The sequence below is a fragment of the Tachypleus tridentatus genome, chromosome 12 (assembly GCF_004210375.1).
Source record: "Tachypleus tridentatus isolate NWPU-2018 chromosome 12, ASM421037v1, whole genome shotgun sequence".
Taxonomy (NCBI): Eukaryota; Metazoa; Arthropoda; class Merostomata; order Xiphosura; family Limulidae; genus Tachypleus; species Tachypleus tridentatus.
In genome coordinates, this window is record NC_134836.1 from 5,059,004 (window position 1) to 5,080,386 (window position 21,383).

At 32.5% G+C, this 21,383-nt stretch overlaps 1 protein-coding gene across 4 annotated transcripts in view; it reads right to left on the reverse strand.

Moving 5' to 3' along the window:
- Positions 1 to 16,296, reverse strand: part of LOC143233133 ((E3-independent) E2 ubiquitin-conjugating enzyme UBE2O-like) — an 88,127-nt gene extending 71,831 nt beyond the window's left edge. For all 4 annotated transcript variants that reach the window (XR_013018000.1, XM_076469067.1, XM_076469068.1 and 1 more), the window contains exons 1-4: positions 15,875 to 16,296; positions 9,204 to 9,377; positions 5,901 to 5,998; positions 4,660 to 4,720 (exon numbers count right to left, since the gene is read on the reverse strand). Coding sequence is in view for 3 of the 4 variants with exons in the window: in XM_076469067.1 (XP_076325182.1) it covers positions 4,660 to 4,720; positions 5,901 to 5,998; positions 9,204 to 9,377; positions 15,875 to 16,096 (555 nt within the window). In the remaining variant the exon portion in view is untranslated. The remainder of the gene's footprint in view (positions 1 to 4,659; positions 4,721 to 5,900; positions 5,999 to 9,203; positions 9,378 to 15,874) is intronic.
- Positions 16,297 to 21,383: the final 5,087 nt, after the last annotated feature.

Here is a 21,383-nt window from a genome sequence, read left to right on the forward strand (position 1 = left end):
AGGGTGGAACCAGAAAATGACTGAGGCAAGACAAACCTATCACAAGCCACCAGTCTCTGGATTTCTTGAGGACAACAAACTGCCTAGAGAGAGATAATTGGCAGATTCAAGAATCAATTGAGATAAACGATCCTGTACCACCTTGGACGGATGTTGGCTGGTAGTAGGATCCCAAGACAATGGGAAGGAAAAGGGTACCCAAGACAAAGGAGGATAGAGGAATCGTAAGACAAGACCCTTGGATAAAACTCAAATAACCCATAGATCTCTGGCAAAAGGTTACCAATGGGAAGGAACTAATTCAGACACTGGACCAGGAACCCACTGGGCAGTCACTGGTATTGTTAGTGATGTGACCATCTACATGAATCAAAACAAGAAAATGAGGAATCCCAGGTAAAAGGAACAGGTAAATGGTGAGAAAGATTAGGATGGAAAATAGGAATAGAGGCCTGTATTAACTCTGACTGTGTTAAACATGCAATAAAAAAGAAAAGGGAAGAGTGTTGATTCAGAGACTCCACACATGATTCTAAAGTCTCAGGCACATCACCAGAAACATACCATCAATGAAAAGGGGCCATACATAAATCCATGAGACAATGGGGCAGTAAATGAACCTCCTAGGAACAAGACTATGTTTCTACCCAGGAGACCCCAAAAACAGAGCAACCACGTGTGTAAAGTGAGAGCTGAAAATGACAAACAGGCCAACATAAAGATAATTAGGGAGAGTTTTGCCCTTGGAAAACTCTCAGGATCTTTGTAGATCTCTATACATCTCATAAAGAAGATGTATAGTAGATAAATACCACAGAAGGAAAGTACAGGTAAAAAAAGGTGGAAAAACTGGAAGTGGAATAAAATCACAGGAAAACCAGGAACTTCCCCTACATGGATTAAATCAACCCCAACTGCTATCTTAAATGAGTTTGTAATAGCTTTTGTTGCATAGTTATAAAGCTAAATAAATTATAAAGTTAGGGAAAATTGCCTACTTTTTGCATGTTAGTCTATGTTCTTTGTTACATTATTTAATTAAATAAAAACCATTTAATGCACTACTACATGTAGTATAAAACATGTAGATTTGAATATCCTAACAATCAACAGCGAGAGAAAAAAAAAGATTGGGTAAGTAATTTATTTCTTGTTTTTGTGTTTAGGGATCTTTTCAGGTTAGTTAAGATCAGATTAGGTAAAATAAATAATAATATAAAAATGGTTCATGATGTACTAAATCTATGCTTTTAAGTGTCAATATAGTGTATACATCTTCACACAATTTGCCAGTCTTTCAGTTAATATTATAAGTCTTTCACATACAAAAAAAATCATACTTGTAGTGAACTAAAATAGAGATTTGTCCATGAATATATTGAGTAATTGTTTTGAATATTCCAAGTGCATAGCAATTTGCATGCTGAAATTAAAACACTTTTCCTCATCTCAAAAATCTTAAATTTCCTTTGGGTGGTTACTAAAACCTTCTAAATACATTTCAAACGTTTTTCCAGTAAAATTCTATATTTCATCTTGTACTTTCCCTACCCTAACTCAAAACTGGATCAGTCAATAACCAACCTCAATCACACACACACACAAAAATTGAAATAAATTTAAATTACTTCTTATTACTTTCTGGAATGATGAAATTGTAAATTGACACAACTATTTTATTCTACGTAGCTTTACATTTGTAACAGTATATATCTATTTGTAATTAAATTTTATTCTTTTATTGCCCTTTTAATTGATCTTAAACCACGACTAAATACTATCCATGCCATAATAATATTTAGTCAATAAGTACATGTGCATCTGAAGTTATACAATTGAATTACATCCTTGTGCAAATTAATTGAAACAAGATGGAAAATTACAATTTTTTCAATTTTTTGTGTTTTATTTCTGAGAATCCAAAAATTACTCCCAAATTAATACATGATATGACCGACTTTATTTTTCAGAAGATCATTAATCTGCTTTGGCATCAGGTTTACGAGTTAACTGCAATCTTTACTAATTTTTGGAACACAGTACCACACCTCAATTATGGCCTCAATTAGCTTATTTTTCATAGTACAGTCTTTCTTACAAATCACCCAAAGATTTTCAATAAGATTTAAGCCTGGAAAATTTCCAGGCCAGTCCAACACCTTTATTCGCATTGTAGTCATAAAATGCTTCACAAGTTTCGATGTGTGGCACAGAGCCAGATCTTGCTGAAAAATGCCAGATCCATTTGGAAATCTCTTTTTCAATTCTGGAACAACTCTTCTCTGCAAAACTTCGATGAAATGTGGTCCTTACATCATACCTTCTATGGTATGTAAGCCTCCAATGCCATAGTAGCTGAAACAGCCCCAAAACATCTTCTTCAAGGGACGTTTTATGAACTGATTGATCTGAGATTCTCGAAGTTTCTCACCTGGAGATCTGTGAACATGCAGACTTCTTTGACCCTGTATAAAGAAATGAGTCTTGTCAATAAATAACACCTTCCTCCATTGTTCTCGTGTCCAGTTCCCCCATTGATACCGTTTTTTCTTCATTGAGTTGGTAAGAAGTTGTTTTTTGACTTGTCTCCTTGCCCTTCGACCGACATCAAGAAGCCTACGATGAACCATTGAAGAGCTAACTTTTATTCCTTTGACCTCCAAATCTCTTTTTATGGCATCACTTGTCTTCCATGGATCTTTCACACTCTTCCTAACCATGTACCCGTCATCTCTTGGCGTTGTTTTCCTTTTTCGACCACATCTACCTTTACGTTTCGGACTGATAGATCTGGTACTCACCTTGGCCTTGATCACACAGCTGACGGTCAATAGGCTAACACCAACATCCGCAATTTCCCTGTAAGTCATGCCAGTGTGCTCATGCAATGTCACAATCTTTGTACGCTTTCTAGGAGTCACGTCCATTGTGTATGACGGCTGAAAGACAACTAATTAGCAGTAAAACAAATAGCCTCATTTTTGAGAAAAGTCTAATGCAATTTTGAATGACGTAATATTCCTCAAACTTTCGTCATATATCCCATAAATAGATTGACCATACTGCAAAACACAGCTAATGATGCTGTCTGTGTGAAAAAATGACTATTAAAGGAAATCAGTGGGTCCAGCGAGCCTACACCGGCCACCATGCTGAAAATATTGTAAACTGACCATTTGTTTCAAACAATTTGCACAAGGGTGTTGCACATTACTTACATGCTGCTCATTTGCATGTCTCATGAACTGTTTTTATTATATTATTATTATTACTTATTTTACCTAATCTTATCTCAACTAACCTAAAAGGATTCCTGTTTTTACATTTTAGTTACATTTATAATAATAAATAAAGAATAAACATGAAAAATAATGTTTGATATTAATAATGCACCAAAAAACTGACTAATAACATGCAAAAGAGCAGACAACTTCCCCTCACTCTAAGATGTTTTGGCTTTCTAGATGTGTAACCACCACCATTACAAATTCACCCAAGCTTGTTGTTACCTTTCTCATGGAAATGAAGCTTATACTCTGAGTGAAACTGATACTTATCTGTTCAGAACACAGTATCATACAGTATATAATTTGACAGAGGAAAACTTTGGCTTTCTATTAGTTACAGGTAATATATAATTAAATGTAAACAAGAACTATTAACAAAGTCTAAAAACATGTAGGGACTTGGGTAGGGACATAAGGGATGGGACTTTCTATTTATTGCTGTGTGATTGAACAACACTGAAGGCTATACAAATTATAATTTAAATCTCTGTGCAATGATGATATTGTATGGAACAATTTACATTTACTTTTATACATTTTGAAGGAATGATGAATTAAATAGAGAAAAGAAGACATCTAGAGAAAATGTTACTATTTTTTTAAAATATTCCCTTGTAGATTTCATTGCTTAACACTAATATACTATTAAAATATGGATTATTATATACTGGTTTATTCCATATTAACTGTTCTAATATAAACAAAAATTAGTTTTGAATAATTTTGAATGTAAGAAACTAATACTTTCTGTCATGCATGGTAAAGGATACCTTCAATAAAAGGGTTAATGTATTACTAACAGTTGTTCAAATTCTTACATATTTTCATGGCAATTATTCAGTTTTTCTTTTATTGTTGTACCCACTTATATTCCATACTTTATGTTTAACAATAAAAATATTAATGTTACTGTAATACTCATTATAACTTAACTGTTACCACTAAAAACCTCTAGCAACAGCTTCACCTTATAACTTATTAGTATCACTGATAGTGCAATTCAACAAGTATGTGCAAATACTTCATGAATTCAATGCGTAATGACAATTTTTTATTTTACATAAAGTTCATCTTTAATTATGTTTTTTGGTGTGCAATAAGATTATCTGATCTGCTTTTCTCCCCACATTTAAGTGGTATACAGTTGCATTTTAATCACAACTTGCACTTAATTGATAGAGTTTGAAAGCAAATATGTCTAAATTAAACTAATTTTTGTCAATATTTATTCAACAAAGCTATATTTTCAACATAAAAATTTTGATTGTTGCCACTCTTACAAAAACAATACATTCTTAAAAATACTGATACAATTTACAAATTCATGTAAAATGTCCTCCACAAAAAAAGAAAATTGAGAAAATGAACTTACCACATCTCTTTTGTCCAGAATGTCATCTAAGTCAATTGCATCTTCCTCAGATAGAACACACCTGACAATAAACAATGGCTTAAAGCCTTGTACAACAAAGATGTTTGTATTGAAAAAAAAAAAAGCAGCTACTTTACTGTTAAGTATAATACACATAGGAAATAACTTCTGGAATTGGAACTCAAATATTCAACCTGAATGATAAGTCATGCACCCTTGGGCTAAATATTTATTCTACTTAAAAGAACTTTTTGTCACTCCTTTTACCCATGTATGCACAAGGTTGGTTCACTGAACTGGCCCCCTTATTGGAGAAGTTATGTTGACTATAATTCCAAGTTTACTATGCACATTTATGCAAAATATAAGAGACCTGTAATAAAATACACAAGTCAGATATGTTAGAAAACTATTTATAGTCACAATATCTCTGTGAACTGATGATGTCATTCCAACTTAGATCCTGATAAGTCAGAGTGCAATACAGTATTCATGTAATGAACAAAATTACTTTTGTCCAACAAACATTTTACATTCTCATAACCTAACATTTAAAATGCATATTTACAGGTTCTATAGTATCCCGGTAAACTGTATCTTGTATGAACTCTCTTCTACAATGAAGTGTCATTAATTTAGAATAAAATGAATATTTGACAACTTTGAAATCAAATATATAATACAATGTTGAATTGCATTCTAAGAAGATCATGAAATGCTCACTTTTACTACCATCCAGTGCAAATGGGGTTAATGTGATATATTTCTTTAAACACCTACCTAGGTGCATTTCTTACAAATATTAAATGGAAAATGCCTTCTAAATAACTTTTTAAACTTCTAACAATTATAAAATGCCATAAGAATAATCTACAAATAATGTATAAAGAGTCAGGTTTACAGTTGACCTGAAGCAAGTAATGGAGAGATTTTCTATTATCTATTATCAAAATTACAGAGATCAGAAGAATACCATTTTCTTTTTATAATTATATACACAAATGTTGTAAGTTACATCATAAACATCAAAATGTTTCACCTACTCTAAACCATTTACACTCTGCTCTTTTATGTCTTTTAACTAATATCAGTAAATCTTTCAACATAACTTACTTTCTATCATATAAGTACTTACCAATAAGTCAAAAGAAACTTATTTAAGCTTTAAGAAAAAGATGAATTTGCAAAGAAAAATAAATAATCCATATACAAATTGTCACAGTTCAAAATGATTGGCCTACCTTGATCCATCAGATGTTCGAGAAATTATCTCAGACTTCACTGATTTTACCATTCCTACCCAAGAGTCTAAAAAAACTGCAATGTCTGAACTGAATTCCTATAAGAAAATACATAACTATGACAAACTCAAGAGTATAATGAAAGTTGCAAGCAATTAGCAGATCTTTTATAATCAAAATGATCTTCAAAATCCTTTTGGTAAGTTTCTGAATTCATTAATCAATTCAATCTCTCTGTCACTTACAACATCCTTCTTGCAGCTTATTACACTGTTTGTGATAACAAGATAAGACACTTCTTAAAATAAGAATTTACATGACTTTTTAGTTGAAATATAGTTTTACGTGTAAAAGAACTAAAAGAAGAATCCCACAGCAGGAAGAATGCTCTTCACAGATGCTAATACATGAGGGCACAGAACGTCTAGTTAAAGCAGTCTTGATGGCAACTAAAACTACACATAGACTAGGTTGATACAAAGTGTAATAATGATATATGTTATCTCAAGCATAGCTTGGATAATAAGTGTGTGTATTATTAAAGAAATAATAGTTAAAAATAAATGAACTACCTGTAATTGCCTCCAAAACAAAGCTAACATCCCAGTCATGCAGAAGACATCAACAAGAGAAATATCTTGTTTAAATTGAGTAAATAATATCCAGTAATGATAATTCAATGAAAAAGTAATATCACTCCACAATTCTCTGTGGTAAACTATAAATGTATGTAGAGAAAACAGGTGATAAATAATTCTGATAAATGAAAGAACTGTGGGAAAAAGAACAACAAAAATTAACTTCTGTAACTCGTGATTTTGGTTTGAAAATTTGAAGAATGAGCTCAAATACAAAATGTTAAGTATGGCAATGTTCACCTTCAAAGTTCCAACTTTTTAACAAAATATGTCCTTTACTGAAAAAGCAATAACCCCATGATATACGATACACTTTCACAAATAAATGTATTTCTTGAAAGGACAACAATGTTAGAAGTGAAGGAAATGATCAGTTTGAATAAAATTGATAACTCAACAGATGACACCACAGAAATATCATATGAAAGATTACAGAACAGATAATGAGAAGGTTATGTCAAGAAAAGGTAATCTTCTTTAAAATATCTCAATGGTAAGAAGCCTTATCCTGATTGTCAAAACAAAATTCTCAGCAAAACTTAGTATGTAAAGAATTAAAACACATCCAAAGTACTATACTGATGTTAAAAACCCATTGCAAACCCAATACAACCCACAGAAATGAAGGTTCATGCTTGCAGTAAATTAAAAAAAAATGGAATGATGAAACACCAGAATATGGATCACTGACTAAATACCTGAACAATATTACAGTAAAGAACCCCATATATCTCAGGAAGAGACAGTTCTCTAGCATACTGTCACTGATATTACCTGGCTGCTATGACAAATTTCCACATAAGAAAGACAACAATAAAAATGTTCACTCACAAAACGTTTGAATGAATGTAACACCATCCTGGCTATGACAATACATATATATGCTACAGAAAGAAGAAAGGTCCACCATATCAGGTTATACGGTTTTTATTTCATTCCTATGTTACAGAATAACTCTCTTCTTAGGAATGTGAAAAATGGAAGAAATTAAATTGCACGAGCAAAGTTACTCATGGTTTATAACTAAAAGTACTATACTGAATACTGACATGTGCATTAAAATCCCATAGAAAATAGAAAAAAAATATATATTTCTAATAATACATAAATAAAATGGTCTGCAGTATCTCAAAATGAAATAGAAGACTGACTAGTACTTACAATTTACAATCACCTGTCATACAACCTTCAACAAGAGTTAATTAATTTGTGAAAAAATCTCAACCACAATATCAAATATAAATTTATAAATAGCTACATAACAATGTTGAAAAACTCAAAAATACTTCCAATTAAATGAAAAATAAATTTATTCACATATCACAGACATGAAAAATATTAAAGGACAATTACCAATTAGTTTAGTATGACACTATGAAAAACATATAAATTACATAGAAGTATTGAAGCATTTTCTCAGGATATTTCATCTAATTTTACTTGTCCTAATGTGTGAAAGAAGAGAATTTTAAGAATTTAACCAACAAACAATGTGATACAGTAAGCACTAAATAATCCATGATTAGCAATTAGAAAATTTTTAGCCCATTAACAGTAAAAAATGATCTAATCATACCTTAATTTTACATTTTGTTACCATTTTTCACTTTCACCTACAAATTTTGAAAAGATAAAAAATCCATAAAGGTATGAAGCAACTTTAGCACTTTTATAATTACTTAATCATTAAAAGGAACCTTGTAAACAGTCTTATTTAATCGTATATACATGTATTAATTACAAAGTTTCTACTTTAGCTACACATAAGTATACCAAGCTATTGAGAAACAGCCAATGGACCTCATGTAACCTGGGTTTTTATGAAACAATTGCTTCACAATATGTCTGTAGAATCAATTTACTTAATTCTTGTGTTTAAGCAATGAAAACTAACAATTTCTGTAGCAATGCCATGTAACCAATTGTAAACACAAGCTTTTAAAGTATATAATACAAGTGCAGCATATTAAAAAAAATCTATAATTGTTTTCTAACAGATTTAAAATAACATTGCATTCATTCAAAGAAAATGCTCAATTTTTGGAACAGAATGCTTGTAAAAAACATTCATAGATTCTTCCATGTGAATTTACATTCTTAAACATATTTCACATAAAAGTTTAAAAAGTAACAAATAATTTGGATAAAGGAAACCTGGGTAGATAGGTCTAATTTTTTATTTTAAATTTGTTTCAAGATATACAGAAACAGAATACATGTACTTAAATCTGCTTTTCAAAGTTAAAGTAAGGAATGAAGAAGTTTGAAACTTGAATTTATGAAACAAATTATTGACAAAAAATATACTTGAAAGAATATTAAAAGAAGATATATACTTAATGATAGACTAAAAGATTAAACATAGATCAATCAAACCCATTACATTGGAAGCTGATTAACATTTTCTTATACAGTAACAATTTCTGACTGCAATTTCAGTAGCAAATGAAATTAAAAGAATTATTAAAAATTCAAGAATTGAGTGTGAAATGGTATTAGACATGTTAAACAATTTTCAGGTCCCATCATTCATTTAATTTATTACAATTCTCTAACAAGGTCTTTTGATAAATCACAATACTATCATATTGTATGAGTGCTTTAGGTTTATGACAGTCACAATATACAATATTACATCTTTACTTTCAGCAACATATAGTTTCACCTCAAGTGGTGTGAGATCTTTACTGTTGACTCCAGTTATAACCTGTTTAGTCCCTAAAACTTGAACACTGGCTTGCACATTAGTTGTTCTACAGTAACCCAACTGAGTGTCTTTTCCTTTGACAAGTTTTCTCACAACATCTCCAGGCATCAGAGATCGATCAAGAAGTTTCATCTGTAAATTGCACACAAGGATGAATTATTAAGTACTAATAAGAACATCATCCAACATCATATGTTCTTCATTTAGAAGTTTTAAAATGATTGCCAAAATTTTGAAAGTTTCTACAAGTGTATTGAAATATTTGATGGCAAGTGATTTAAAAACAACATAAATACTTGAATCACTATAAGCACCAACTGATTAATCAACTCTTTACTAACTCTATATACATTTTAATATCCCTATTCTTGTTGTCTTGAAAATCTTGAGATAGTGTTCAAAAATCAGTTTTCACTCTATACAACAAAGGTGATCAACATCTCTGGGATATTTATCTGGCAATCTGACATGGTAAGTCATACATATGTGGTCTTAAATGAACATGTAGTTATCTTGCTTCTATTATCATTTTTCATGCCTTACCAGAATAATAAAAATTTATTAAAACTTTTAAAGATTACTTTTACACTCAAAAATTGTCCCAGAGAGAATTAATACATTACTAAATTCAGACAAAACAACTTCACAACTGTCTGGCCTTAAGTCTGTGCTGAACCAGGAAATATGGAACTGCAAGGCATATGCTATAGAATCTATTTTGAGTTTCACATCAAAAAGCAAGTTTACATTCAAATATAGTTTTGATAACTGAGATAAAAGCATAGAAAAAACAATTAATTTAAACCAATACTTTTTTAGACTAGATCATAATGTATTTATTGTAAATATATGAAATATTGATCTTATACTAGTCAATTCACATTCTACAACTTAATGTTTGAACTGAAAGTTCCATAATTCAACTGCTGCTTTTAAAAATTGTACTAAATTAAAATCCTAGTAATATCCTAGTATTATTATACTTTAACTACCATAACCTTTAACAGAATACTTGTGCAACAGAAATAGGTAAAAGATAATTTGGCTTGTGAACTGAAATTCTAAAGCAATTGAATAAGTGGACTTTTGATAAGGAACAGAGAACCATATAGTGTTTATGATATCTATAGCATCACAAGTGTAAAGATTTTTTGTACACAAACTGAATTAGTTTTGAATATATATATTATTTTGAAAACAAGTGGAACACATACTATTTATTTCTTGTTGAACTTACCACCACCATGTCATAGACACCTATTGTAGAAGAATCCTAAGCCCAACAACAACATAGTATATATTTATACTGTTAAGAAGTATAAGTAAAAGCCTTTTAACTGACATCTGGCAAACACATACCTTAACATCTAACAGAATGCAATGCCACCCTTTGGGCCCCATTGCACTGAAGTGGATTACCTCTAGAAATATACAGCAACTTCACCCTCCATGTAAAACCACAGAGAGGCTGGATGCAACATTAACAACTGGATCTCCACTTCTTTGTTCTAAGTGATTTTAGGTGGAGAGATCCCAATCAATTGAAGAACTGCAATGTTATGGATCAACTTCAAAGCAACACCATCCTCTGGATAGGACTGCATGAAAGCTGGAGTGCAACAGCAACCTCTGGGTCCCACTGCATGTAAGTGAATTGCATCCATAAAATACAAGCAACTTCTCCCTCCAGATAGAACTGCACAGAACTTGAAGTACAACATTACCCTCCGGGTTTCACCACACAAAAACTGATTACATCTACAAATCATAAGCAGCCTTACCTTCTGTAAAGAAATGCACAGAAGCTGGATACAATATCAACCTCCAGGACCCAATACACTGAAAAGAAGTGCATGATTAGAAGATCACACTTCATCTTCACCAGCAGAATACCACTACCTTACTTTACTGAATGGAAACAAACACATTCATGGTCCACCACCCCAGCAGCTTGGAAATGAAAAGTAGCACAGACTTCCATACTCCACTAGAAGGATAAAAAAGGATAAAATGTGATTGAGAGTAAAGAGGAATGCCAACACAGGAGACAGTGCAATAGATGACCAAGAAAACCCTATACTGTTAAGTAGACCACCCCTGATTTATTCAATTGAAGGAACAGCAGGAATGGACAGCTATCCCCTTCCACTTTACTGATGTTAGTCCATGGGTTGGTATAGCCTGGAAATGAAACAAATGAAACAAATTTATCACAAGGAAAAATTACTAGTAATATTGTGGAACATCCCATCTCAACTGGTCATGGGTATGTTGTGTTTTATTATTTCATTTTGGCAATACAGTGCAGATTTGAGATACAGGGAACATACACGGATGGGATCCAAATTCTAAACAAGACATGCTCCTAGAGGAAAATATATATATATAAAAGATAATTCACCCAGATACAACCACACAAAATATTGAAAGATGGCAAAAGGCAGAAAATGGTACCCTGACAAAAAAGAAACTGCTACCCAATGATGATAGTGGAGGAGAATGTATGTAAGCCACATACTTTACTGATGAGTTTTCTCCAATGGATAATGGAGTAAGACTCCAGGAAAAAGGGAAGGCACCTGATCTCAAGTGAAGACGCCTAGAACAGAATTCAAGAAGAAAAAGGTAGGGAGTATTAGATCAATCAAATCCACTGATGATCTCGCATTATAAGGATAAAAGAAGGAAAATCACGTACATATGAATGGTTCAAGGGATGAAAAGGTGAACCACTAAAGGAGACCATGTGGGTAAAGGAACGACAAAGAGCACACACTGAACATAGATATCTATCTGAAGCAGACTAGGAATAATGGTGGGAAAAGGATGGAAGATAAAATGGAGAAAAGGAAGAATGACCCTCATGAACTGCCAAAGTTTGAGGAGGAAGAACCACATAATAAGGAGATTCACAAATCTAGAAGTAAAGTAAATGAAACCAGCAGGTACAGTTTTGACTGAGAAAATCCACTGCCAGAATTTAAGAATAGCAAACTGGAGACCAAAACAGAAATAACTTAGTGCTGGAATAAACTAACAAAAGATCCAGATGAGGAGAACCCACTGATTGGATGGCCACCTCAAAACCTAAGAATCGAAAAACAATTCTGTGATATAAACCTTGTCAAGTGTTCAAAACAACATGCCACAAAGTGAAAAGCACATGGAACATGACAAAAAGGAGATTTATCAACAATGTATGGGTCCAAAGTTTGACCACAAAGGAAACAGTAAGAGGTGCCCCCATAGCAGCTGAAAGAGGCCACAACTTTAGAATTGTCAAAATACAGCAGTATTGGTACTGTAACAGTGAAAGAAAATGAGCCAAAGCATGTTGTACTGCTATATGCTCCAAGATGTTGAAATTGTAATCCATTATGATCCGAGACACAACTGTAAAGAAACCTCTTCCTAATGGACCAACACTTTCCAAACTTGGAGATAAGCATCTATGATTCAACAAAAACCTAGCCAAGGTGAAAGAAACAGCACTTGGGTAATCAGTAATCCCAAGCAAGATTCCACAGGATGTGCAGAGACCTCTGAGGGGAACACATATATACCAGACTGAAAGGAATAAGGGCTTCCAAAAAGTCCATGTCCTTTAAAGTGACAGAACCCTTTGTGTAGAAACTATGAAAGCAGTAACTCAATGGGAACTAAAAGCACTAGTGTATGGAGAAGAAAAAAAAAGAATTACATAAATTTGCAGGAAATTGTAAAATGTCCAAATGTGACAACTGCTTAATGAGAAGTAATGGTTAGGTTGGTGAATAAAGGGAGAAACATGCATTAGGAGGGTGTGCTGCATCCTTATTCATAAAGAGTTCTCACAAAATAATTTATATGCAAAGATTCAGTGAACCACATTAATCATGTGATAAGTGGGAGTTTCAACAATAGTGGCATGCAGAAATATTTTGCATATAGGAGCAGCACTGAATTAAAAAAGCTAAGGTACCATATCAGAAATGTTACTGGTGATACTTAGATTCTGGAAAAAAACAGAAGGTACTTCTATTAAGAAGCACCTAGATCCTTTTGTGGTGATCAATCCAAAACCTGAAAAAATTATAGAGTAGAGTAATGAACATGAGGTATAGCAACTTGTAAAAGACATATTTCTTGTGTGAGTGAAACATTTGTGTTGTGAAAAAAAATAATAAAAAGATTTAAACACAACTTCTAAAAACTTTATACACACAACTATTCATTTTAGGTTTAATATGATAGCAGCTCTAAATCCTCCACATATTTTGATGAAATAAAAACCACACTCACTTTAACAAATCCCTGTCTCTTTGGAAACCACGTGGAGTGGGCAGTTGGAAATAAAGTTAAAATCTAAGTATTAGCAAAATAAAATAAAGTAATAAATACAGTAAAACAAAATAGAATAGGGGAGATCTCATATGCCAGTCAGTTTTTGAATGGCAGAAATAAACATGGGAAATAGCTTGCCTATTTGGAGTATGTTACACTTTGGATGCTAAAATGCAGAATTGTTTGTTGACAAAATACTTTCAGTTTAAAAGTTCAAACTTGCCAGGTGATTTGCCTAATGATGCTGTATGTATAGCAAGTTTTAACCTTTTTAAAATTTTGATTAATACATATATAAATTGGAAAAACTAAACTTGAATTTTATATTTTGAACACTTATTAACGTGTGTGAGAAGTAACCTCAATGACCCAAGGGGCTTAATAGCACACTATTCTTCTTTATATTCTCATGAAAATCAATGTTTTGATAATTTTATATCTACATTTTTACTACTACTGACTTTTCCCTGTTATTTACCAAATCATATAAGAAAAATAAGTGCAGTTAAGTGCATTACAAATTTAACTTAATATTTTTTGTTTAAACATTTAGCTATTACAGTTCACACCAATAATATCACATTTAACCTTATCCTGAAACCTCCAAGAAAATAAGTACAAGAATAGTACATGCCAAAAAAAAACCTGATAATTCAAATTTTCCATACATTTTCTACATTAATTTTTTTTTTTTTAATAAAGAAAAGAAAATATTTAAGATCACAAAATTACTGCCATATTCATTTGTGTTACTTGCAAAATACTAGATACTGTTATCTGGTACGTTGAAATAAACGTATATGGTGGAATGCACAGAAACTAAAAATTGCTTACCAGATGTGTTAGAACTCGTAATTTATCACAAAAAGTACAGCATACTTGGTGACAGGAATCAACAAACATTTTTTTTTACTATGCATGTAGTATCAAATGATGCTTAAAGCAGCAGATTGGGCAAATTATTAACCACACAAAAAATTACTGAAGTGCTTTAATGGTAAAAATATTCAAAAGACTCTTTCAAACATAGTGCTACAGCTCAAGAGTGAGTAGAAAATTTTAAATGTGGTGCAAGGATTACATATAAGAGAAAAATGGTTAAATCTGTGAGACAGATTTGATGAGAGAAGTTTTCATTTATGATACTATATACGTTGTATGTGAGAAAGTTTAAATATGGTGTTTGATGAATCACACACACTAACCTCATTAAACACTGCACATTACTTTCAGATGAGAAATATTTTGACCTTCAAAAGACATTAAGATAACAGTGTTATGCTGGTAAGGAAATAAAAGTAGTTTCACAGAAACATCATACAATAATGAAACTCTTACTTACATGTAAGATACTGAAAAAACTTCTTTTATTACACAATGTGCAATGCCCAACTTTACAAAATATTTAGCCAGTGGGCATGTAAATTTACAATAGGGGTCAAAATTTTTCCATTTTATCTTTACTTCCCATATTGGAAAACTTTATTTTCCTCCATTCAAATGTACAACAAAAAATTGAGCAATTAAATTTGCTGCACATAGTAGAGCAAAACAAAGATAAAGAGATCACACACACAGGTTCGACTTTTACAGAGTATTGTCATGTTTTTGTTTTTAGACAAGAAAAAAAATTCAACAGAGATTACTATAAAAGGGTGCAACTCACTCATAACCATCATGCACTATCATCCATACCACCTGTTGGCACCTCAAGTAAGTATTGGCACCATGGGTAATCAGCTAGGTAAAATAATTTGTTAAGATTGTAGACTATGCACTTAGCAGATTATATGACTTTGACATTATTGAGGCTCGCTAAAATTAAAATTACTAATACGTGGCTTTAAATATGTAAAAGTATTGGTTTTATTTCTTATCTTGGTTGAAACAGAGTGTCTCAAGAATCCTAATACCAAAAAAAAAGGTGTGTATTAATGTTTTCTGCAGACTTTATTACCATCTCAGTAAAAGAAAAAAAATGACATCTGTTTCTGTTTTGTGCAGACTTCATCATTACCTGTGTAACAAACACGAGAAAATGTTTGTGTCAGAGGAATGCTGGAGATGGCCAATAAATAAATATTTACCATAAAAATTGTTTTACTTGTAATGGAGCTACTGGAAGGTGTATTTGCAGAAATTAACTTGTCTATTCCCAGTTTGTTCATGTATTTGGAATCCTATTTAAATCTGGTTGTATACGTTCAGAACAGGAATTACGTAATAGTAAATTACCTATAATATTAAGCTACTATGTACCTATATCACTATTTAAACATTAATATTATATTACTAGTGAAATTCACCCTTTTTTCCGGTAACACTTCTTCACGACCTTTCGGATGCCATGCGATTCTTACGTGGCCTCGTTTCATCCTCTCCCATTCTGGAATATTGTGTTCCAAATCTTCTTCTTCGTCACTACTAACAAATTCTGAATTCTCTAAAACCAAGCCAAATTCTATTATTCCTTTTTTATTGATCCGATATACAGCGTCTTCATCAAAGTATTTACAAGTCGACGCCATATTTAAAATCCTCAAATAGATACAAATATCTACTTGCGGTGTAAAGAAGAAAACTTAAATCATGAAAAAGCAACCTAAACAAAAGGGCCAAAACAAAAATTAAAAAATAAATCAGGAAGAACAAAAGCTCTTACAAATAGTCAACAGGTGCACTTAAAACATAAAATTTAAATATATCGCTTAAAATGTGTTTGATTTTACATATTTTACTACACAGGAAGTATAGAATAAACTAGCCAATGTCCAAAACTGAGTTGAAATTTAGAAAGAAAATATCAATCACAAATATTAAGCTTTGTGATTAATTAAGCGTCATTAATTATATTTTCCTATAAAATTGGGTGTTTTTGAAAAATTTAATGCATATCAGTTGAATTAATAATGTCAGTAACTTTCAGTTCGCTCACCCCAGTGCCACTGCGACATTTTTTCGGAGTTAGAACGCTAGAAACCATGTTTCGATACCCGTAATGGGCAGAACACCACACATTGTGTAGGTTTACGCTTAATTAAAAACAAAAGCTTGAAATCTGCAGAATATTCATTTTACTTTGTACTCTTTGATGAAATGTTAATGTAAAATTTGTATTTTAAAGTGTTACTGTCATTTTATTTTCTTGAATTATGACAAGAAAATCATGAGATACATAAGTCTTCTGCTATGATTTTATTTTGTTAAATCACATCCATCTTTTATTTAGAAAAACGATATTTTAATATGGGTGAAATTCTCATAAGAAAGTAAAGGTACTCAGCTGGGTGAAGTGGACCTATTTTTGAAAAAGAAAAAACAATCTACTTGTAAACATAAAAACGACAACAGCTCAAATAAATCCCGGTACTAGTACAGCCTTTAAAAAAATTCCGGTATTCAGTACCGGTGAGTAGTAGAAGAATGTCACCCTTGTATTTTAGTGTTACTTATAGAAAATATTCCGATGTTTAAGCAACTCAAGTAAATATCTTTTTGTTTGTTTGTTTGTTTGTTTTGGAATTCCGCACAAAGCTACTCGAGGGCTATCTGTGCTAGCCGTCCCTAATTTAGCAGTGTAAGACTAGAGGGAAGGCAGCTAGTCATCACCACTTACCGCCAACTCTTGGGCTACTCTTTTACCAACGAATAGTGGAATTGACCGTAACATTATACACCCCCACGGCTGGGAGGGCGAGCATGTTTAGCGCATCGCGGGCTTGAACCCGCGACCCTCGGATTACGAGTTGCACGCCTTACGCGCTTGGCCATGCCAGGCCAGTAAATATCATCAGATGCATAGTGTCTCAAATATAGGAATGCTGAACAAACTTTGTAGAATGGACGGCAACTGCCTGTTTTGGAGACAAAACAGGTAGTTGCCGTCCATTCTACAGAGTTTCATCATGAATACTCTGCCTAAACAATCTATCAAAGAGTAGAGGAATGCTATCATGAAATTTGAAATAAGATTATTAAATCTTAATAGAAAGTTTATGTAATTCAGTTAACTACTTGCACAGCTTGATTTGAAAATTAATATTAATTAATGCATAACGCTAATTACAGTTAAATAAAACAATAAGTGAGTTAACTAGTGTGCTACTGGAAACTGGGGTGTTTGTTTGTTTCAGAATTTTCACTAAAAGCTACAGAAACGGATATATATATTTGTATATAACCGTTCCTGGGTTAAAACCGATAAACTACTGGTTACGAAACTGTTTAATATCATCCATCGTTAACTTTTAGGATCCTCTTGTATGAACGAATAGTGAGGTCTGATTATAATTGTATAGCGCAGCGCATCCAGAACAGTTTGTTTGTTTTTGAATTTCGCACAAAGCTACTCGAGGGCTATCTGTGCTAGCCGTCTCTAATTTAGCAGTGTAAGACTAGAGGGAAGGCAGCTAGTCATCACCACCCACCGCCAACTCTTGAAAAATATATATGTAAAAGCGGCTGATTTGGGTTGAGAAAATTTTTATGTATAGGAGCCTTTGTAAAGGCATTTTTTTCTTTATCATATAGCACATTAACAGAAGCCATAAATATTCGACTACAATACATGATTACATGTTTTACCAAATCCTGCAACTGCATTACCACAGCCCAAATTCCATTATTACTGATATAAGCGTTCAATACAAACTTGCTGTCTTGTCGTGGACATAACCAGTACTGGAGCATCCACTAAATCAAGCTTAAGGGATTAGAATGTTTGATAACGTTGTTCACTTGATCCGAAACGTATCTCAGTTTTTATGAGAACAGGCAACGGTACTGTTACTTTGAAAAAGTTGGCCACAAACCGTCACTTACGTAAATATGAGTGTGCATTTTCTTGGACTCAGTTTCAAGCTTGCTTTTTTTATCCACTATAATATCATTCTCAGGTTTTTATTCATAGACTGGAATATGCAACCAAACATCTAAATACTATTGATATAGAACATGCACCTCTCATTGAGTGAAACTCCTTTAGCTTCTCAAAAGCAGCAGGAATGCTACGAGTGGCATAAAGTGGGACTTTATTTTCTCCATTACATTCAGTTGCGCCAGATCGTGCTTTGGCTGAAAGTGAACACTTTTCCAAGTAGAACATCTGTTTGCCAATGGCATAAATGAATCTGAGTGCTGATTTACACAGAGATTAATGTCAGGGACTTTATCAACATCAGCAAAAGTAATATTTCAGGAGAGACTTTTCTTAGACTCGACACCCCTTCCATACAACTGTTTCTCTTCAGCGCAAACTCTCTCTCTCACAGAAGATACCATTCTTTCAATAAAAAGTGTTCCTTTAAGCTCATATATTACAAGAATTCAACTAAATACAGAATACACATTAGTAACACAAACAAGCAAGCAAACAGAACAACAACAATTCCACGATGAAATCCTGTGATCATAGCATCATAATGCCCCTTTCTATCTGCTCTATAGTATTTTCATGTTAAGTTTATTTCTACAAAGAGTACTAAGTAGTTCTGTTTTGTAACAGGAGGATCAGCAGGATGAATCATGAAGTGGGTTTGAGTTTAACTGGGCTGATTTTAAGCAAAGAGATAAACAGAGTGATACAATATGTAATACATAATGAAAGCAATCTTTATTTATTGCTAAGACAAAAACATGGATGTGTGACAATTGCCTTTCACTAGGTTCAATAATTGATCAACTAGCTTTCTTCCTCCAAGATATCTTCCTTTCAACCAACTTATATAAGATTTCGTGTAATGATGTTTAAAGATAATATTTTATATTTGGTAATAAAAATGAAATTTAGCCATAGTAATTTGTGCTACTCACATATCAGGTTACCCTCATTCAACACAGAAGAGGATCTAATCTCATGACACTGTCTGGTTTACCATGAAGAACACTGTTCAAGTCTGCATCAGAACGTTATTAATTTCCATGTGAAGAACAGATATCATCTTCAGAGAATAATAAAAAAACAAAGCCAGATACAACGAATTGAACTTAACGATTTTTTAAAAATCTTATGTTACTCAAAAACTTCCTATACTGGGATAAATATAATTTTAAAAAATGATTAAAATAAGAATTATTTTGCAAAATAAAAAAATAACTAACCAATGATACACATAATACAACGAAACGAGAAAAGTGGGCAGGCATCACTTTTACATGAGTATTTCTCAAGCTTAAACAAATGATAATGATGGGGATAAACTTTAAATTCTGAAACTGGGTATAAACTTATATGTTGAAACAACAAAATACTGACAGCTTTTTATTATTATGGATTGCACGAATTACTATGATTGTTCTTGTAAACATATGCATGTTTTCGTGTCTGTTTTTAAAATGTTGAAGTACTTTTATAGGTAGGGTGAGTGTAAGTAAAATAAATTAAGGCTTCTCCCACTTAGTGGTGAAATTCTGCCGGTGCTAACTAGTATTAAGTATTGGAACTTACTTTGTTCTTTCTTTCTTTTTTTTTTTAACACTCTCACCCCAAGTAGGAGCAAAGCAACATAAAGTTTAAACTTGCCTTGTTATAGATCATGAAAAAGTTATTTCACAATAATTAAGCTCAAAATGATCTATAAAACATTTAATTTCAAAGTCTTCAATTTCTTAATAGAGTTATTCCATATAAGTTATGTTATAACATTTGCTGATTATAGCTTATTATATTTATATAAAGCAAAGAGACCGAGGAAGTTCTCTGGCATAAGATCTGCTCAAGTCTCAAAATATGCACATTGCAAGCAATCCTTCTGCTAACGCAATATGAAATCTCTCTTGAGTTTGGGTATCATATGCACCCTGGAGGGACAGGTGCTCTTTGACCTCAATCTCCTTCCTTTATTTATGTGGTCATGCGGTGTGTGATTGTGTTAGTTACTGCATTTTGGGTCAGAGTGGGCTGAATTACTCCGACCCTTTTCAGGGCAATGTCCATGTGCTGGTATGCATATATAGATATTCTTTTGCCCTATCAGTAAGATGTCTTGTTTGATGGTGGCCCTTTTTTTAAATATATATATATATTACTTTTTATCTATATTATTATTATTATTATTTCATTTATTTATTTTTATGTTTAAAATATATGTTCATCGGGGAGAGGTGTTTAGGACTATCTTCATCATGTATGAGGTACCTGTCTAGTTCGCACAATAATTCATTTTTCATCCAATTTTTATCAAAATACGTTATTGTAATATGTAGGAGTCTATCTGGTATGGTTGGTATGTTTCAATATTTATGTATAAATTGAGATGATGATGCTCTGGGAACCAATATGAAATATCTCAACGATTGTTTGTTTGTTAAATTTCGCGCATACGCAAGAGGCATTTACAATAGCTGTACCTAATTTCGAATTTAGACCGAATAACAATATTTAAGCCATACGCTCAGAACACATTCATGGCGTAAAAGTGCAAATCATTAACGGAACATGAATCATGAAACCTGAGCTGTGGTCGTCGTTTGTCACAAAACAGTTAAAGTACTTTTTCGTATCACTGTAATTAATATTAATATCTAAGAACTCATTAATTTAAGTTAAAATAATCCTGAAAGGATACAGTAGTTCATAGAAAGTGATTATAAAACTGTATATTCGATGATGGATAAATATGAGAAATATTTAAAAAAAGGGAAAATATTGTTTTGTTTGTTTGTTTTGAATTTCGCGCAAAGCTACTCGAGGGCTACCTATACTAGCCGCCCCTAATTTAGCAATGTCATCACCACCCACCGTCAACTCTTGGGTTACTCTTTTACCAACGAATAGTGGGATTGTCCGTAACATTATAACACCCCACGGCTGAAAGG